Source organism: Odontesthes bonariensis, chromosome 16 (genome assembly GCF_027942865.1).
Source record: "Odontesthes bonariensis isolate fOdoBon6 chromosome 16, fOdoBon6.hap1, whole genome shotgun sequence".
In the NCBI taxonomy this organism is placed as follows: domain Eukaryota; kingdom Metazoa; phylum Chordata; class Actinopteri; order Atheriniformes; family Atherinopsidae; genus Odontesthes; species Odontesthes bonariensis.
Genome location: NC_134521.1, coordinates 15,726,946 through 15,745,510, shown reverse-complemented (window position 1 = coordinate 15,745,510; position 18,565 = coordinate 15,726,946). Strand labels below are relative to the sequence as shown.

The 18,565-nt window shown below is 42.3% G+C and overlaps 2 protein-coding genes across 3 annotated transcripts in view; one reads left to right on the top strand and one right to left on the bottom strand.

Annotated features, from left to right (window-relative positions):
* rnf43 (ring finger protein 43) overlaps positions 1 to 10,540 on the top strand; it is an 81,143-nt gene extending 70,603 nt beyond the window's left edge. The window contains exons 3-9 of one of the 2 annotated variants that reach the window (XM_075486406.1): positions 4,847 to 4,921; positions 5,065 to 5,196; positions 5,346 to 5,444; positions 5,555 to 5,725; positions 5,823 to 5,925; positions 6,185 to 7,687; positions 8,014 to 10,540. In XM_075486406.1, coding sequence (XP_075342521.1) covers positions 4,847 to 4,921; positions 5,065 to 5,196; positions 5,346 to 5,444; positions 5,555 to 5,725; positions 5,823 to 5,925; positions 6,185 to 7,687; positions 8,014 to 8,039 — 2,109 coding nt within the window. In that variant the 3' untranslated portion in view covers positions 8,040 to 10,540. Of the gene's footprint in view, positions 1 to 4,846; positions 4,922 to 5,064; positions 5,197 to 5,342; positions 5,445 to 5,554; positions 5,726 to 5,822; positions 5,926 to 6,184; positions 7,688 to 8,013 lie in introns of both variants that reach the window. The other variant, XM_075486405.1, reaches the window with a different exon arrangement.
* Positions 10,541 to 12,584: 2,044 nt separating this feature from the next.
* On the bottom strand, positions 12,585 to 18,565 carry hpda (4-hydroxyphenylpyruvate dioxygenase a). Its single transcript, XM_075487200.1, has 13 exons — positions 18,545 to 18,565; positions 18,288 to 18,350; positions 18,082 to 18,186; positions 17,932 to 17,974; positions 17,764 to 17,846; positions 15,963 to 16,052; positions 15,764 to 15,870; positions 14,653 to 14,730; positions 14,246 to 14,408; positions 14,018 to 14,089; positions 13,794 to 13,916; positions 13,585 to 13,701; positions 12,585 to 12,698 (listed from the first exon to the last, which is right to left on the bottom strand). The coding sequence occupies exons 3-13, from the start codon at positions 18,160 to 18,162 to the stop codon at positions 12,585 to 12,587; spliced, it is 1,071 nt and encodes a 356-aa protein (XP_075343315.1). The 5' UTR covers positions 18,163 to 18,186; positions 18,288 to 18,350; positions 18,545 to 18,565.

Below are 18,565 nucleotides of genomic sequence, written 5' to 3'. Positions count from 1 at the left end.
CTTCTGTAGCTACACCTCACTGCATTCTGGATCCCAACCAAACAGTGTTTTTTTTTACTCTGAATCTTCAGGGACAGACGGGAGGGATTCCCTCGAATGCGCACTTGAATTTAGGGAATTGGAAACAGTCACATGATGCTAGATCAGGTGAGTAAAGAGGGTGGGAAAGAAACACACTGCGGCACTTGACCACCCACCGCATTCATCTGATCTGGCATCATGTGACTTTTCCATGAAATCAACTCTTCAAACAGCATTTTCCCACAGCTGTGGCCTCTGTTCTGATCCTCTCTTGCTAAGTGTCTACAGGCTGTGTTTAATACTCAGGGCAAAGGAACTGAAATGTTAGGTACTGATTAGAACTGAATTACTTATGTTTACTATCACACTTCATATTAACAGTAATCAGGATTTTAATATTACTTCACTTATTGACCTTTTTTCCAAACAATTAATTTCTGATTTCCAAAAACTGCTAACACACCTGTTTTCAGCTCTAATTTGCCACCTCTGTCATCTCCAGCCCCCATCCCTCCCCTCATTTAAGCGTGTGGTGTGTCCCAGTAATACCTCGATAATGGTTCCAGTGTGCCGCTCTGGAGGAATGACAGGGCAAATCGTTGGCCTCAGACCTGTAGGGCCAGAGCTCTGCACTCTGTCATTAGACACTCGACTGCAGGAGCACCTGAGGCCTGCTCGCCTCTTTCCTTTCAATTCCACTTGTCTCTTTTTCTTTATCTCTTTTACTCTCACTCCTTACGCCCACGCATGTTATTCCACATTACAGTGTGTAGACTCACTGAGCAATTTAGGGCATCATGATAAGGGATAATAGACCTACCAGGTTTCCGCAAGTGTCATAAAGTTAAACTGAGTCTGTTGGTTGATATACAGCCGTTTCATAATTATAGCTGTTAAGCTAATACAGCATGGCCACGTGTTTTCATGCACATTTTGGACATTTTGGAAAAGGCTTACGGCAAACGTGTTTTTGTGTGACTTGAAGGGATTGCTTTGGGAGATTGTGGCTCCAGGCTGACTGCTATGGCCCAGGATGTGTTTGTATAAACAGGACAAGATCTTTGTTTGCAACAGGTCCGAATTTGTTTGCTGTGGATGTTCGACTCTGCCTGGATTCTGCTCATAACTTCCATCGGCCGAATTTCTAGAAGTAGCGGAGAGTATCCAATTTGCTCGGTTTAGAACTGAATTTTTTCTCTTTGCTGATGATGGGATCTTATCTGCTTCACTGAGCAGGGCAAACCATCTGAAAGATTTTTGCCAGCAGGTTTGCAGCTACGCCTGAAGCTGCTGTGATGGGAATTTAGACCTTAAAATCTGAGGCCATGGAGAAATTAGAGTATATCCAGATACAAGCTGTGGAGCAGCTGGTGGTTGGGACACCTGTGAAAGACACCTCCTGGATGCCTCCCAGCTGAGGTGTTTTGGGTTGTCAGGCCAGATCTGGTTAGATTGTTCCACCTAAGTACCAGAAATTAAATGACTGATGAATGGATGTTTCCCCCCATCAAGAGTGAATGCTCATACGTGCTTTCTGAGTCATTATTGCCCTGCTGTTTGTTCTGTTACCCCAGAACGAGGCTGCATATGACAGGGACTTTATCTCTGGTTAGAGCTGGCTTGGCTCTGCCATCCACAGCACATAAAAACCTATGACAAACGCTGGCGCATCAACAAGCGTTGAGATATTTACAGACTATGGAAAAATCCTCAGCCCTGTCCTTTATGTAAAGTGAAGACATCAGAGCAGCGTAGTTTGTCTCTGCTCGGTGAAGTGATACCAGCTCTGGCTCACCGACCGCACTTTGGCGGAGATGTAAACAAACAGCGTTGGCTGGTGTCGACGAGGCCACCCACCGCTGGAGTGGGCAGATCGCTGGCTTCCACTGATGTTTACGCAAGATGAGCTGTGGTGAATAGTAAGATTTCAGATTGGTTCGTATGTGTGAGTCATCTTCTCCTGACGGCTCCTCTCTCAAGCCTCTGGAGTAGAGTAAGATTTTAACGAGATAAAAGCATCGCACTACTGGCACATGAAATAATGGTGGGGAAACTGGTGACGTCTATGGGATGCTTCCAGCAAATACGTTTCAAAATGGTTTCAAAACAAAGTAATTGCACGAGCAATGCAGACAGACACTTTGAGTGAAGTGTGGGCTTTTCCTGCATTGAAGAGTGAGTCTGCAGTGAGGAGGGTCGCAGCTCTGTTCCCTCAGCTTTGTGCTTGCTTTTAGAGAAATCTCTACTCCGCCTGCAGCCGCTACTCAGCCCCCCTTCATCTGAAACTATTCCTCATCGTTCCACCAATTGCCGCTGAACTCCTCTCATGTCTTCCCGCACCCTCCATGGAAAACCCATCTGCGTTAAAAGTAGAAGCAGACTGTTGTGGCTTGTGCCTTGTTTGTAAGTTTTTTTGTGATGACGTCTTTGCTGTATAGCTCTGTAAACCACAGTCATTTCCGATGCTGCAATTTTTTCTGCTCGCATGCCAAATAGTGTGTAATCACATGTGTCAAGTTGCACCTCGTGAGGATGGGTGTTTACTTAACCGCAGCCATGTCTGTTTCAGTTCCGACCATAACAAACCTGGAGATGTTGAAACACTTGTGCTGATAGTACCCTTAACTGCCTTGTTAGCGTCAGCCCTGCATTTTCATTGCTCCATTAAAGTTTAAATATATTCCCCATTAATCATGTAATGAGATCTCTCAGCCTGCTTCCGGATCTGTGGCTCAGTAGATGCACATAGTTTGGCAAACCACACTCTGGAACTGCTTCTACTAATACTGAGATGTAATAAAAACCACAGCACTCATTTGAAAAGTATACTGCGATATATCCCTGAACTGTATTGGGCTGCGTGTGTTTGTGAGTGTGCGTTGGACCACATCCTTGTGCTGCGGAGGGAACTTTTGAACTCCAGGTGAAGCAAATTCCCACATGACGAAGGTTCAGAGCTTTTTCTTCCCGTGTGACCGCACCCCATTTAGGCCCATGCATGTACTGCAATTATAGTTGTGATGAAACGGGGGAAAGGCTGTTGCAGCAGAGCTGTGAGCCACTTGACCTCTCTCTGACATATAACGCTTTATCAATGCTTTGACTTCCACCGGCAGTTCTGTAGGAGAGGAGAGCGTTCCACCTCTTTGTGCACACATATTTGGACGGAAATGCCTTGTGTGTGCGTGTGTGTACCGCTGAGTGTTGTGTTTGACCTGGGCCGTTAGGTGTTAAACATTGTGCCTCCTCATTAAGCATTTCAGAGCATATGATGAGGCCCTGATGAAACTGCTTTTCTTTCAGCCGTAAGCTTTCCTGGGCTTCAGTGGATGACAAAAACAACACTCAGAAACAACAGAGACATGCATACTTAACTGAAACCGTCAGCTTTAAAGTGCACAATAAAAGACTCATGACAACATACTCACACTGAATAACCATCCTGCTTCCCATGTCCAAGCTGCACTTTTTCCACTGCATTTCTACCTCGTGAAATGCCCCATCAACAGCGCTCGGTAAACACTTGATGTAAACCACTCAGTTGTTAGAATACATCCATTTTTCAGGTGTTTAGATGAACCTATGTGACTTCAGGCAAAAAATACAAATCACCTATAATTGAATTCCCCAGCAATGAAATTCAGGCTTCACAAATTTAATATAGTTGGAATGTTAGCTCCGTACATGGTGCAGGTCAACCAGTAGCTTGTGGGGGTTTAAGCTTATCTAAGGCTACAAAGGAGAGCTTTAAAGCAGCTCTAATACTTTTTTTCACAGTATCTGACTGACCACCTGATTTATGCAAGTTGCTTTTTTTTATTTGTGAAAAAAAATCCCCAAGCTCTCTGCAGTACAGTTTTTCTCAATTTCCCGGTTTTCTTTGATTCTCCGTGTGTTTCAGGTTACAGGAGTCGGTGGATTTTCACCGAAATGCTGTCAAGGCAACTTAAAGCTAATTTATATTTAACACCTAATTTGCATTGAGCCTGCTGTAACGGTTTAAACAGGTTAAACAGGTGTCTTGTCACCTGCATGAGTTGTTTTATTGATGCACAGCTCTCTACCGCACACACAACACTTTTGGGGCAGACGGGTCAAAGGGTGAATATATACCTATGGATACATATACACCTCCTACAAGTACAGAAAGCCACACCACCCTCAATTTCTTGACGTGTCTTTTTTTGTAGAAATGTCTTTTTTTTTCTTGTTTAAGCTGCGTTTATCTGAAACATGGAGGTAGTTTAGGTACATCTTCAATTATGGAGAGTGAATACTAAAAACTAAAAGCTCACTCAAATGGTGCACCCTCTAAATGTTATTTGAGCTATGAAATCTGGACATGAAAGAAATGGAGGGGAGAGGTGCGGCAAATTTCCAGAGCCTAGTTTGAATATAAAATTGGTCTCATTTGCATGTTAGACTTAGACATTGAACTTATTCTTTCATTTGGCATTTCCCCCCATTTAGTTGTCACACTATCATATGGCTGTTCCCTGTTTCATGTAGCTACAGTCTCTAAAAAGGTTTAAAGAAAGATTTGAAAACGGGCTGCAGTTTGTGCTGTGGCCTTAGAGCACTTTCTAGTTTGTGTTTGGCTCGGGCATCTGGTGGAAAAGTGACCGGAGGAGCCGTGCTTCAGTTTGCTCTGTGAGGTCTGAGGCCCGGGATATGACTGCCACCTAGTGATGGGTTAATACATGTACACGTATTAACTTGAGCAGGCCACTGACCTTTCAGATCAGATTTTTTATTTTTTTTTTTTTTTAAATCACTTGGATTTTTACTCATTGCCACATGTGCATTTTGTGTTTGTCTCCTTTAGGCCCGCATGGCGCTGGATAAAGGGGCTCAGGCTGTTATCTTTGATATCAGCGATGACGCCAACGCTGCTGTTGAGGTGAGTGTTGCACCAACAGCTATGGCTACAGCTTGACTCACAACAAATGTTAGTCCACAAAAAAGCGTGCAGGAATGTCGCCTATAACGGCTTGTTGTGTTTCTCCTCCTCTGCTTCTTCTGCCATCTTTGTGCAACACGCAGCTGCGGAAAACGGATTCCCTTCCATTACCAGTTGTGCTGGTGAAGGCTAAGGATGCTGAAGTACTGATGGATTTGGTCAACAAGAACGAAGAGGCCAAAGTGGTTATTGAGATAAATATGGGACCGAAGTGGGTAAGCATGGATAGAAACACACAATTCTCAATTCCCCCTTTGGCAAAGGGGGACACAACAACTGAAGGCAAAATATGAAGAAGTAAAAAAAAAAAGTAAAAGTAAAAAAGCGTCTAAAAACATTTGCTTTTTGATTCTCTTATCAGCAGCATTATGATGTGAGTATCCTTCTCACCATCGTCGTGGTCATTCTCCTCGTCGTCCTGATCTTTGCTTTCCGCTACAAGTGCAAGTCCAACAGAACCTGGGTGAGTGGTAGCATCAGCATTTTGCAAGCAGGAGCAATTGTGTCAATTCACAACTCAGATAGAAATCTTTGAAGTAGTTTTTCTGACTCTCCACAATTTTTTGCATCCAGGACTCCGTCCATCAGCAGACCATGCGGGCCATTAGTCGACTGGAGACAAAAACCTACAGCTCACAGAGCTGCTCAGGCTCACAGCTCCACCGTGGGGCCTGGGGCTCGGCCAGCAGCTCCAACTCAAGTCCTGTCTGCGCCATTTGCCTGGAAGAGTTCCAGGACGGACAGGTAAGAGGGGAGCAAGGATTATGTTCCATCTATACGTTTAACTGCTCCTCACTGGTTATTTCTCCACAAACCTACCTCTGTCTCACTTCTGTTCCAGCATCTGAGGATAATTTCCTGTGGTCATGAGTTCCATAAAGACTGCGTGGACCCCTGGCTGCTGCAGCACCGCACCTGTCCGCTCTGCATGCACAACATCATGGGTGAGCTTAAGCATTTTTTGCTGTAATGTTTTGGTTAAAAGAGAGGTGATCTTTCTACTTTTTTTTGGCTCAGTCAAGATTCATGGACTACTGCGAAGTTAAGCTTTTAGTAAAACTAATCAGGTTTATTATTAAAAGCAACTAATCTATGGTGAGAATCCAAAAGCAGCACAGTCAGTTGCACAGCAGCAGCTAAGAATTTCTGAAGTTTTTTTCATTAAAAAACGCTTACCGTTATATTCTCATTGCTGGTCCACAGTTTCAGAGCGGCAGCTCCAGAGGAACAGACCCCAGCAGATTCCAGAGCAAAGCCAGGGTTTCCTGCATCATCAGCCCTACAACAGCCCTCACAACCACCCCTTTCCCCAGCATGCTATCCCCTTTTCTTTGAGGCCCCACTATCCCCGTGGGCCCTCTGGACCCTATCCAAATCTTGGCCACTACAGTGGCTCTTCTCCCATGGACACTCAGACTCTGCACTTCCTCAGCAGTAGGCAGCTGGGTGGAGGCTGTGGGTACCACAATTCTGCAGAAGGTCCAGGGAAGCCCCACAGAATTGGAGGTAACTGCAGGACTTCTACCCATCACTATACCCCCCGTCGGTCTTGCCACAATTACCGCTCTTCCTGTACAGCGCAGCGCAGCGCATCCAGCTCCAGACTGCAACACACTATCACACCACAGACCCGTGGAGCAGTGGTCCACAGCCGGCAGGAAGAGGGGAGCTGTTCGGGAGGCAGCTACCACACAGAACGCAGCGGATACTTGGCCGACGGGCCAGCGAGTGACTCCAGCTCAGGGCCCTGTCATGGCTCCTCCAGTGACTCAGTTCTGAACTGTACTGATGTGTCTCTGCAGGGAGTTTATGGCAGCTGGTCCACCTTCCGTAGTTCTCTGAGTAGTGACTATGATCCATTTGTGTATTACGGGCCGGGTCCTGGGCGCACTCCCCGCAAAAACAGCCTGGAGTCTGATGCCCAGGCCCGGCCCAGATCTCTGGAATCTGTGGTGAACAAAGCAGGCTGCCCTGAGGAACAGCCGCAGACTGTTTTCAGCCACATCCACTACCATCGCCACAGGCACCACCACTATGAGGAGGGGGAGCACAGCCAGGGCCTGAACAGAGGCTCAGACGAAGAGCAGGGGGCCAGTGCTGCTACAGCTGCACCCTCTGCTCTTGTACTGGACAAAGACTCACCTGTTTGCCCCCCGAAGCACAGGCCCTGTCACTGCCCCAAGCCAGACCCCACTGATCGGCTCAGCCCTGGACCGGAGTGTCAGGACTGTGACCCCAGCAACCCCACAGGACCTCCGGTCCTAGTGTCCCCAATCCCTTTACAGCTCCAGTCCCACTGCTGCCACCAAGGACATGGACACCCTCCCACCCCTCTGGGGCGAATGGGGGGCTGTCTGCTTGACGGCCCCTCTGTTCGCTTCCACCAGAGCCTGGATATGCCGGACGACCACAGCATCCACATCCACTATGGTCAGGGCCCGGGCTTCTGCTGCTCTCCCCCTGAGCTGCACCCTGCTTTGCTCCCTGTGCCTCTCATTCTGGACTCCGGAGGGATAGAGGAATGGCCTTGCTGTGCTGGAGCTCATGTTGTGTGGCAGAAACGGGTGCAGCAGGCCCATTCAGAACCTCAACTTATGGGACCTGGGACCTCTATGGACCGGCCACCCTGCAGGTTCCACCAGGGGCCTGCCGGTGACTGCAACACAGACATTTGTTTATACTGCCAATCATTTCACCACAGTCAGGGTGGGTATCACTACCTGGTTTTAGAAGAATTTGGTTCAATTTCAACTGACTATAGAAACACTGTATTAACAAAAATTATTTGTAAGATACGTGAATATGACACGTTGGCTATGATATCACTAAGGAGTCACGGCAACAAGATGAGAAGAAGGTCAAAGTTAAAGAGTTTTTTCACAGCTTTCTGCTTGTTTTTCTATTTAAATCTGACTTTTTCTTAGACAATAAAAGATCAGACATTATCTTGATCAGGAAGGATATTTTTATGACCGAGGGGGGGAAATAGAGAAAATGCTAAAGAATAACTTGAGCTGTTCTTGTGTCCACAGGATCAGAGGAGGAGTCTGGGGTGTGAGAACTTGTTGCGTCCCCACTGCTACACAGGAGCCAGGATGGAAAAGCCTCTCAGTGGCTCTCATGTCTTCCACAAAATTCCACCAGCAATGCCTTCATTCAGACTATTCTCCAGCTATGATTCCCCGACTTTCCCCTATTTTAAAATAATACATAACTTTTCATTATGTTTGATATGAATATACTTAACAATCTGTATGTGTGAAGTCGGGGTCTTGCTGGGGAAACGACTAAGACATCACAAAGGGGGAAAAAGAGCAGGAAGAGTATTTCTATCGCAAGCTCTCCTTGAAGACCACCAACAAATGATCCTCGGTTCGGGTGTTGAGCCTGCATGAAGTGAGACTCCACCTCTGCATCACTCTCTCTATAACAAAATAACTTGATTCATCGTAGAGGTACTTAACTTTCACACGCAAATCTTCGCCTTCCTTTGCTGAGTCCAGTCTCAGCTGAGAGATACTTTTCTCTCCAGCCTACCTCAGCTCAGATTTCTTAACATGCCTCACACAGAGGGTCTTTAAAGGTACTGCTGTAGTGAATTTCTTTTATATAACAATGTAGCTCCAACAAACTCAACAAAAGGTTACCCTCTTGGCAGTCTGGCTTGTCCAAATGGAGAGGGAGGTTTAGCTCAGCCCCTCAAAGGAATTTGCATGGGCCTCGTTTTCATCATTTCAATCATGGCAGCTGTTTCTTTTTTTTGTATTTTGTTAATTTCTCACCTTTCAAAACAAACCTGTTTGACTGAATTGTGTTATTGTCATTGCAAGCTATTGTCATGTTTTTGTCACCTCTCTTGCCAGTGGTTCATTCACGTTTGAGCTCAGTGCTGTTAGAACCCCTCAAACGGTGGCCTCATCGGAAGGACGGCAAAACTCGTCCTCTGTCTCTTTAATTCATCACAACGTTGTATCGTCCTCCTCCTCCTCCGGAAACAAAATGACTCCTAATACGTATAACCAGAGTAAAGCCATGCTAGATGGACCTAGCAGCCGCAAGCGTCAACCTTGACTGTCGTACCAGCTTCACGAAAGCTTGGGGCACCTTTCCAATGATTTCAAACGGTAACGAGTAGAGCCTGAGAAAATGTCTCGGGAACAATCAAACACTGGATTAAAACGAGGAGAATTAATCACAGTTACAGTTACCAGAATGGGGGGAAAAAAAATCCTCTGTTGTGGTAAATGGATGTGGCCAATTCCAGAATGGCACTTGAAGGAAGATCCTCCTTAAAAAACTTTTTATTTTATTTTTTTTAAATAAAGTATTTGTACAAATATATTTCTTAAATGTTTGAACATCCCAAAAAACTCCAAATCAAAGAATTAAGGTTGAACTCTTTGTTACCTGGTCCTCCCAATAAGCCAGTCTGGTGGAACGGACTTACAGAAAATGTATTTCAAGGAAAATAACTGAAAACTGTGCCTCGCTGTGCCATCAGATGACAATTTTCTACTTCGCCAGGACTAAATAAGCTGAGATCAAATGAATCACAGTTCTGTTTTAGCATGGACTTTCTCTCAGTGAAAACATGAAGGGATTTATTTTTTGTTTTGGCACTCAGATCGCAGCAGAGAAAGGGCTTGCGGATATTGCAGCATGAGAAGTAGCACTTACTTAACCCTCACATGTGCCTTATTCGTTCAAACTAAATCAGGAAGCTCCCAACACACAGCTCTTTAGCTGTCGAACCAAAGGGGCAAAATCTTGAACACTGAATCTTGTCATTCGTGGTCCCTCCTTTCAGGCTCACTGTATACAATCACTTTTCAAGAGAGAACATGTTAGAATAGAAGTGGAAATCCTTTTGGACAGTCATTGCAGAGTCATCTGCAGTTCCTCTTACTAATGCCTGACTTTGAATGTGACAGCATGGAGTTCCTTTAGCTAAAGTATCATGGTTTCCTTATTCTGCCCAAATAGTCCCAGGGACTGACATGAAAATGACTGAATTGTAAGCAGCACTTTGGCTTAAGCAGATTTTGTATAAAAAGAAAAAAAAGACAAAAACACACACATATAAGACTCATAGTATTAATGGAAACAAGCCCAAAAACCATCAACATGTGAAAGTAGCATTCAGATCATCTGGTGTGAACTCATCCTGTTCAAGACCTTTCTCTTTGTGTTGTTTATGTGTTTGTTTTTGCAAAGGATTACAAGCTGAAACTGCCTTTTCTAACAGAGTAAAGAAAAAGAAAGTCCCTCCAGAACTTTAAGGGATATATCAGTATATTTTGGATACTTTGTTTATAAAAATGAGAACAACAAAACAGAAATGTATTAGTGTTGTATTTTATATATAATAGAACATTTCAATATAGTGACATGTCACTAATATATTTATTTACTAATATATTTATCCATTTTGTCCAGGTTTGAAAGAATGGTTTCTGTATAGACTGAATGTTTCTGTATGGAAACTGACTGGTGCCATCGCAAATATATCAACCTGCCTTCATTCCAATTATATGCAAATAAATTATTTTGAAATAAAAAGCCTCTCTGCTTAATTTATTTTTTATTATTATTAGAATGCAGGGGAAATGACTTAATGCCAGTCTTGTTAAAAGTATTAAAAATATATAGTAACTGGGCAATTTTTACAAGACCTGAAGAGAATTCTGCTGGCTTTTTCTAAAGAGGGAGCACAAAATGATTGAAATATTTCAGCCTTAAACAAAAGGCCAAATTCATACTGAGGTCAGCAGCAGAGTTAATTCAAATAATGATCAACATTATTTACCGTTAAGACCCTATTTACAGAAGGGGAGAAAGGATCTAAGTTTTATTGCCTGAGTTAAAATCAAATATTAACACTAATGAATATTTACAGCATGAATTCCAAGCTCCTGTGATTTAGTCTTCTTGTAAAAAGATTAACCAAATTCTCACCTGAACTATGTCTAATATAAGATACCCCATGGGGTGAAAGGGTTGTGTTTTTGTTACCGATTATGGGTCCACTCACAGAAAGAAACGATATCATTAATATTATGCGACAATCAAACACAGCAAACATTAAAGTCACACAGGTAACACTGTTTTCTTTGGCCAAGCTGATTTAGACCGCCGCACTAAAGAGGAGAGGGACCATCCAGCTTATTGTCAGCACTCTTTTCTCATGGTATGAGGGTGCATTAACCAGCTGTGGAACTGGCAACTTGCACATCTGGAAAATCACCATCCATGTACAAATGTATGTCCGGCTTTAAGAGGCTCTTAATAGGAGCACATGCTCCCATCCTTCTCAGGGAAGGGCCTGCGTGATTCTGCAAGACGATGCTAAATCACACACTGCATCTATTACAACAGCATGGCTTCGTAGTGGAGGTGTCCGTGTGCTGAACTGGCCTGCCTCCTGACCTTTGACCAGTTGAAAACATCTCGAAACCCCAAAGTATGAAAAAGAATTGAATTTACCAGACAAGAATTGGACAACAATCATCTCCCAGAGGTCTCCTCAGCTCTCGGACGCCCTCTCAGCGGTGAACATGGCCCAGCTGTCCCAACTTTTTTAAGATGTGTTTTGACCTGCGCATCAAATTTAAGATGAGCTAATATTTTTCATCAAACCGTAATAATTCCCACTTTCAAGATTTGATATATTTGCTCTGTTCTGATGGGAAAAAGAGGAATTGGTTTAAAATGTTTGGAAACCATGCCATTCTCTTTTCATTTACATTTTAGACAGTGTCACAACTTTTTGGTAATTGGGGTTGTTTTACAGAGATGATTTAAATGACATGGAACAGAGGATAAAATGAATAAAAATGATAATTTGACTTTAAGAAGTTACGTTGAGCCACTGAACATGTTTCAGTAACGATACGACTTGTGTTTATTATACCATATGCTGAAGTCATAGTTTGATATGTAGGGAAATCCATTTATTTGCCTGTGAAGATGAGAATTAGGTGAGGAGACAGACATTAGTTTCAGGATGTGAAGTAAACATGAAAGTACCACCAGCAGATGCTTAGCTTAGCTTAGCTAACAGGAAAACAGCCAGTGAGACTATGTTCACAGCCTAAGGCTAAAATGCATGAAATACAAGTGTAAGAGCAATATGAGAAGTGCCTGGCTACACAATCACGGTCATTTCTTGTCATCAATGGTTTATGTATTTTTTCATTTGCAGGGATTAAATAAGACCTTACAGAATACTGAATATGTTGCCCAAAGCTACGTTTCTCCAAGCTGTAATTTAGGACTTCAATCAATCAGTCAATGTTGTATCTTTCTTCTGAAGAAAGCAAATAAGTGCCGACTATTCTTATCATTTCTGAACCTGCTTGTCAAACTCACATACTGACACAAATGAACATGAGAGCCTTTATTCAGCCAATCATAGTGCAATCTACTGACATCTTAAGGCACAACCAATGACCCCTTGTTTGTCACATTAAGATTTTCAACTCTCTTATGTGTTTGATGTAACTACTGTAGTCATAGTGGGTGGTAATGATTGCTTCTGAAATGTAGCCTACAGCCATTTAGCCATATAAAGTCTCAGTGTGGTTTGGCAGCAGTAGGCAGGGGATCAGCGAAAGGCTTTGGCCTGCCCCTCGGGTGTCAACGCGGTGAGGTTGCCCCTTGCATCTTGGTCCTTCTCAATGGCCTCAAAGAGCGACTTGAAGTTTCCTGCCCCAAAGCCCTGGAGAGAGAACAGACACTTAGATGACTAACTGCTCAAAGAACGGCCTTCTTCCTTGTCATTTTTTATGACAGTTCTCACAGACAGCTTTCTGGGTGTGTAACTCTTTGATGTCTGATCACAAACGGCAGATAAATATTCTCTCTGGGTTCAAGTATCCCCATCACGCTTACAGGGAGCTGCGCTCATCCAGAGCTCACAAATGTATCACGTAAATATTTTCATAGGTCATCAAAAGATCAAGTGTTGGTGGTTTATTTGAGGGAGTCTTTGCTTGCGGATTCAGTTTCTCACTTTCATGCATTCTATCCACATCTGCTCTGGAAAGTGACAAGATCTGCCTGTCCTGACAAGCAGAATGGGTGCTGGTTGTCATAAATTAAGTGCCATAGGGTGCAACCCAATCCAAAGATCCCCCTTGCTGTGAAGTAGTGAGCCTTTTAATCTGTATCTGTGATAGATTTACTGAGCTTTTACAAGTAGGCTTGTCTTATACTGTTCACACTGGGTGGGAGCTGTAAACAGGTGTTCAGGGAGCTCTGTATCTCGCTCTTACATGTGGTGAAGGAGGGAAAAAGATCACAAGCCTGTAAATCCACCAAGTCAAGGACAACCAACCAGACAAACAGGACAACTGCCATGCACTACTGAAGCAGTCGACCCACTGAACGATTATAGACTCATAGAAAGGTAGTCACTAAATGTGTTTAAGCTCTAAAGCACCGGTTGGTTACTGTGGAGGTCAGTCAGTGCCCCAAGACAAATATTTACCCGTGGGCCCCACAATAAATGAATCCAGCAGCGCTTTCAGTGACAAACTGAACAATGTCAAAGACAAAAATCACCTTAAGCTTACAGAAGATACACTGCTTTACTGGTCACTTACAAAGTGGTTATTCCTCTGTATGACCTCCAGGAAAAGAGTGGGTCTGTCCTGCATGGGCTTGGTGAAGATTTGAAGGAGGTAACCTTTGTCATCAAAATCAACTAAGATTTTCAATTCCTAAAACAAGACGCACAGATCATTAGAATATCATATAGAACTCAATCAAAAAAGGTCTTTTTAAAGACCCACCTTGCTGAGAGAAGCCTCACCTGTAAACGGTTGAGGTCCTCCTTCACCTTTATTTTGGCGGCTCTTAGATTCTCGCGCAGGCTGTCATAGTACGCGTCAGGTGCTGCAAGGAACTCCATCCCTCGTTCACGCAGGTTCACGATCTGTTTAATTCCAAAAGTGGGAAAAGAGTAGGAACTGGAATGCACCTTGCGGAGCTGTTGAATAATGTGGAACTTTCCAGCTAATCAATCATGAGACTCACAGCTTGAATAATGTTTGACGTGTTGAGGGCGATGTGCTGAACACCTGGTCCCCCATTATAGTCCACATATTCCTGTGGACACAGAGGTATTGGACACAAAATGCACAGATATTTACGTGACGGTTACTTTCGTTAGTGTTTGGACGACAGCTCTGGAGCCTGCAGGAATCCACGTCACGGCTCAAACCTCTAGTGGAAACAGTAAGACTCAAAGAAAGTGAGGCCCACCTGGATTTGTGACTTCTTTTTCCCCGTGGCAGGTTCATTAATCGGCATTTTTATAGTTTCCTCGTAGTTTGTCACCACAATGGACCTGAGCGCGCTGTACTGTGTGTGGATCTGCTTGTCGTCTATTGACCAGAAACGGTGGAACATCAGACACTTCTGATACCTGGAATTTAAGAAACATAAACACAAGTAAACATCAGCAGCTAAACGAACAACACATACGTTATTAACAATGCTTAACTGAAACTAAATCTGGACTTTTATGGAGCAGGAATTTTGCACTGAGGCCTGTTTTTGTGCACTGACATGTCACCCTGCAACAGTGGTACAGTATTTACTTTGCCCTTTTGCCTTGTGTCATTACTGTGTCCACAATGGGTGTACGTGCACTCAAACAGGAATCTTACCAATCTGAAACTGGCACCATTTCATCATCTGGCTGGTTTCCTACAATGTGATCAATGAAGTTCAAACCCACTGGTGGACTATAGAGATAGGAAGAAAAAAAATAATAAGCACTGCCTTGGTAATTTTCCACAAAATTCCAGTGGCAAACTGATGAAAACACCCTTTGTTTTACACATCAAATCCGCCCAGAGTTTTATTACATTTCCATCAAAGAAACCCAGTGTTGCAGAGTCAAGAAATACATTCACCCAACCTAAGTGTATTACATTAGGACATAAAAGTGGGATAATACGGGGTAATGCACCACATTTATTTGTTACAGAACAATTTGAAAAACCTTATGAAACTGCAATGTTTTATTCAAATCTACCCAACATTACACCAGTTAAAATGACCTCTACTTGTGCCAACATCAACATTAAATTCTGTTGCCACATTAATGCAGGAACAACAACCCAATATTATCCACGTAATAGTTACATTTATCAGAAGTATACACATTTCCTCTACATACAAACCTACAAATCACTGGGGTGAATCTGTTGATGTAAGGAATATATTTTAAACTGCTGATGCTATTTATATATCAACGTTAGGGTTTTCCACCCCAAATGGGGGTTTAGATTTACCAGGATCATCGCCTTCTGCATACTCATGAATGGGGATTGAATCAAACAGACAGGCTCCCTTAGCTGGGCAACTTTAGTGTGAATTGGACTCATTTGGATTTTAATGAATTTGATTTGATCGGATGATGATTGCATTACAATGAATTGGATAACTGGCTCGAATTGGAATGTATTTTTGAAGTGCCCTGAGATTAAATTAGTTGTGATTTGGCACTATATAGATAAAACTGAACTGGGTTGAACTGAAGTAAAGTGTGTTATATCATTTAGACTTTTAAAAGTAATGGAGCATTTTAACACTTAGGTATTGGCTTTTTTTTTTACTTGTGTGTACTTGTGCACGTACCTTAATGTCTAGGCCTTCATACAATGTATACTGAGAACATTTACATATAAACACTCTAACTACATATATATATATTGAAAACTAAACCAGAACAATATAAAAGCCCCCCATGTGTATTTTTTTTATAGGACTTACAGTTTGGCCAACAGAGGATCCCTGAACATAGGCTCTTTGTAGCTTGGCAGGAAAGGTCCTTTATATGGTCCGAGGTACTCAATGAGTGTGTGTGTTGTATCTCCATACTGAAGGACAAAACATGTGCTCGACATTAGTATTCGTTTCTGTTTTTTAGTCTCATCACACAAGGCTTTTCAATGTGTCACCCTTTATTTACCGTCTGAATCACAGCATACTTGACTCTGCCGTGGCTGTCTTGCTCAACCCAGGGCTCCTTGACGATCACAGCCCCTCGCTCCATAGATGTCTGTCAGTGGGAAGATGTTTGGGAAAACTGTAGTTTACAACCATATTTCTGCTAATAGACGGCCCCTGGAAGCCCCCCAGTGGCTGAAGAGTGAATTTATTCCTGGGCATTTTCTTTTGCCAGTTATGACCTGCTCATCTATATAACGTACGGTGGAAAGATGATACTTTGGTATTGATCTCTGTAGTGAGTCAGTGGTGACTCTGTATTCTATTAACAAACCTCCGGTCTGACCTTGATTGAGGTAAAGAGTTCAAAGAGTCGCATCTGAGTAGAATCAGTTATGACGCTGGCATGTTTGCCCTTATTTCAACACGCACACAGTGTGTGTGTGTTACACCTTTTACCCCATGTGGGAATCTACAGTACAGTTTTTGAAAATGAATAAGTATAAAACCAGTTAACCTAAAACAGAATTAGTAAAAAAAAACAAGCTTATTTGAACACAGTGGAGCTCAAATCAATAACCCTTATTTATTTATTTATTACTCAATATCTATCACCACTCAGTGATATAAATGCCTAAATAGTGGCAACAATGTCCTGAACCTTTGCACAGTTTTAAGATTGTACTTTGCTCTAGTATTTAAAATTTTATTGACTTAATTCTCCCACGTCATTAGTGCTCAGAGGCACTTTACATATCGAAGTGACCTTGAGCAAGACACACAAAACCTAAGTATATGTTGGTCACCAGAGTCAGAGGGCAAGCGGGCAATAGTTTTGACTTAACTATAACTCAAAGATCCATTATTAAGAGAGATGCAGAAAATAGATATGTTGGAATCTGGACTGATTTAAAAGCTCACATTCAAATTTCACATTCAAGAAATTACGACAAAAATATGTTTTTTAAATGTATATTTGCATAGAAATAGGATCCACTTCCCAAGGTTTGTCAAAAGAGAATTATTAAGGCTGTTTTGAGTCAGTTCTACATCACAGTAATGTCATCCATATACAAGCCCTTGGATTCAGTTTATCGCCCTGCACTGAGATTCATTACTGGCTGTTCCTATAAGATTAATCTCTACATCCTTTAACAGAAAGTATGATGGACTTCTATAGTTGCGAGAAATGTTCAGTCTTTACTGCTGTTCATCTATAAATCCCTTATTGGAAAGCTACCATCACATCAGAAGGCACTGCTTGACTGGTGCTCTGGACCATGACCGACAAGATCAAACGACTGGCTTTTATTACAAGTGCCTCAGGTTTCTACTAAACTAAGCTTTTATGTTCTGATCTTCTGGAACTAATTACAAAAAGCACATTGAAAATCAGTTCCTTGATAACCGTTGGTCTTTTTAACTAATTTTCCACCTGTTTGCATATGTTTTTATATTAATATTTTGTATTTCTATCACCAGCTTGCATTGCTTGCATCCTAATGAGTTTGTGGATTGTTTTATTTTGCATAATTTTTTACTATATTCACAAGATTTAAGACTTTTTAACAATTTTTGGATGTTTTGCACATTTGTGCAGCTTGCATCATCATAAATAATGAGCAGCCCTCAATGATTTTCAAGTTGAAATAAATCAATGATAAAATTATACTGAATCCTACATTGTTCTTAAATATGTTTCTCACTTATAAGGGATTTTGGATAAAAGCGTCTGCTAAATTTGTGTAATATAAATGCAATGTAAAAGTTTAAAGACTTCCACAACAGGTGAATTAGAGACTTAATATAGTTTGCTGATGTACCTTGATTAAGAAGTCACAGTCCTCCACTTGGAAAGCGATGTCTTTGACCCCGTCTCCATGTTTATTCAAATGTTCCCCCATCTCTGAAAGAGTAGAGTAATGTTAAAAATGGGAGAATACTGCACACCATGTTCAAATGGTCTCAAGTGTCCTGATGAAAAAAGTCACCTTCGTTTCCGGGATTGAGCGGAGATTCAAACACAAAGATTATCTGTGAGGGGAGAGGAGTGGTTGTGTTTGTGCAGAGGATGGACATGCTGTAATTTCAAAGACTCAGTTAATCACAATATTAAGGAAATATTAAGGAAAACGTTATACCTTATCCTGTCTTATGGCATGAGACACCACATTTCGGCTGCCAGTCTCTAAACCTTTGTAGGCCAGAGACTCAAAGCCCATCTTATCACAGTAGAATGATGCAGCCTGTAAAATGATGTGATTTTTGTTACCGTGAGAAGAATTTACGATGAAGTGACAATAAATTAATGTATGTCTTGTATATAACAGTCAATTTGGATACTGACTTGCTTAGCGTTGCCAACCCAGAAGGTGACATGATGAAATCTGACAAACTTCCCCCTGGCGGGCTAAAAAGTAAAAGTAGAACAGAAGAATTACATTTGCAAAGTATATAACAGTTTAAAGAGTCATAAGCTGTCAGTAACACAGTAAATGTATGACTCAGGCCTTCTTTTTGCAGAATTAAAGGGAATGTTCGTGCACACATCAAACTGCATCTCACACACACAGACTCCTGCCAAAAAGAGAAATTAAACCTCACCTTTTCTCCTTTATCTGTGTA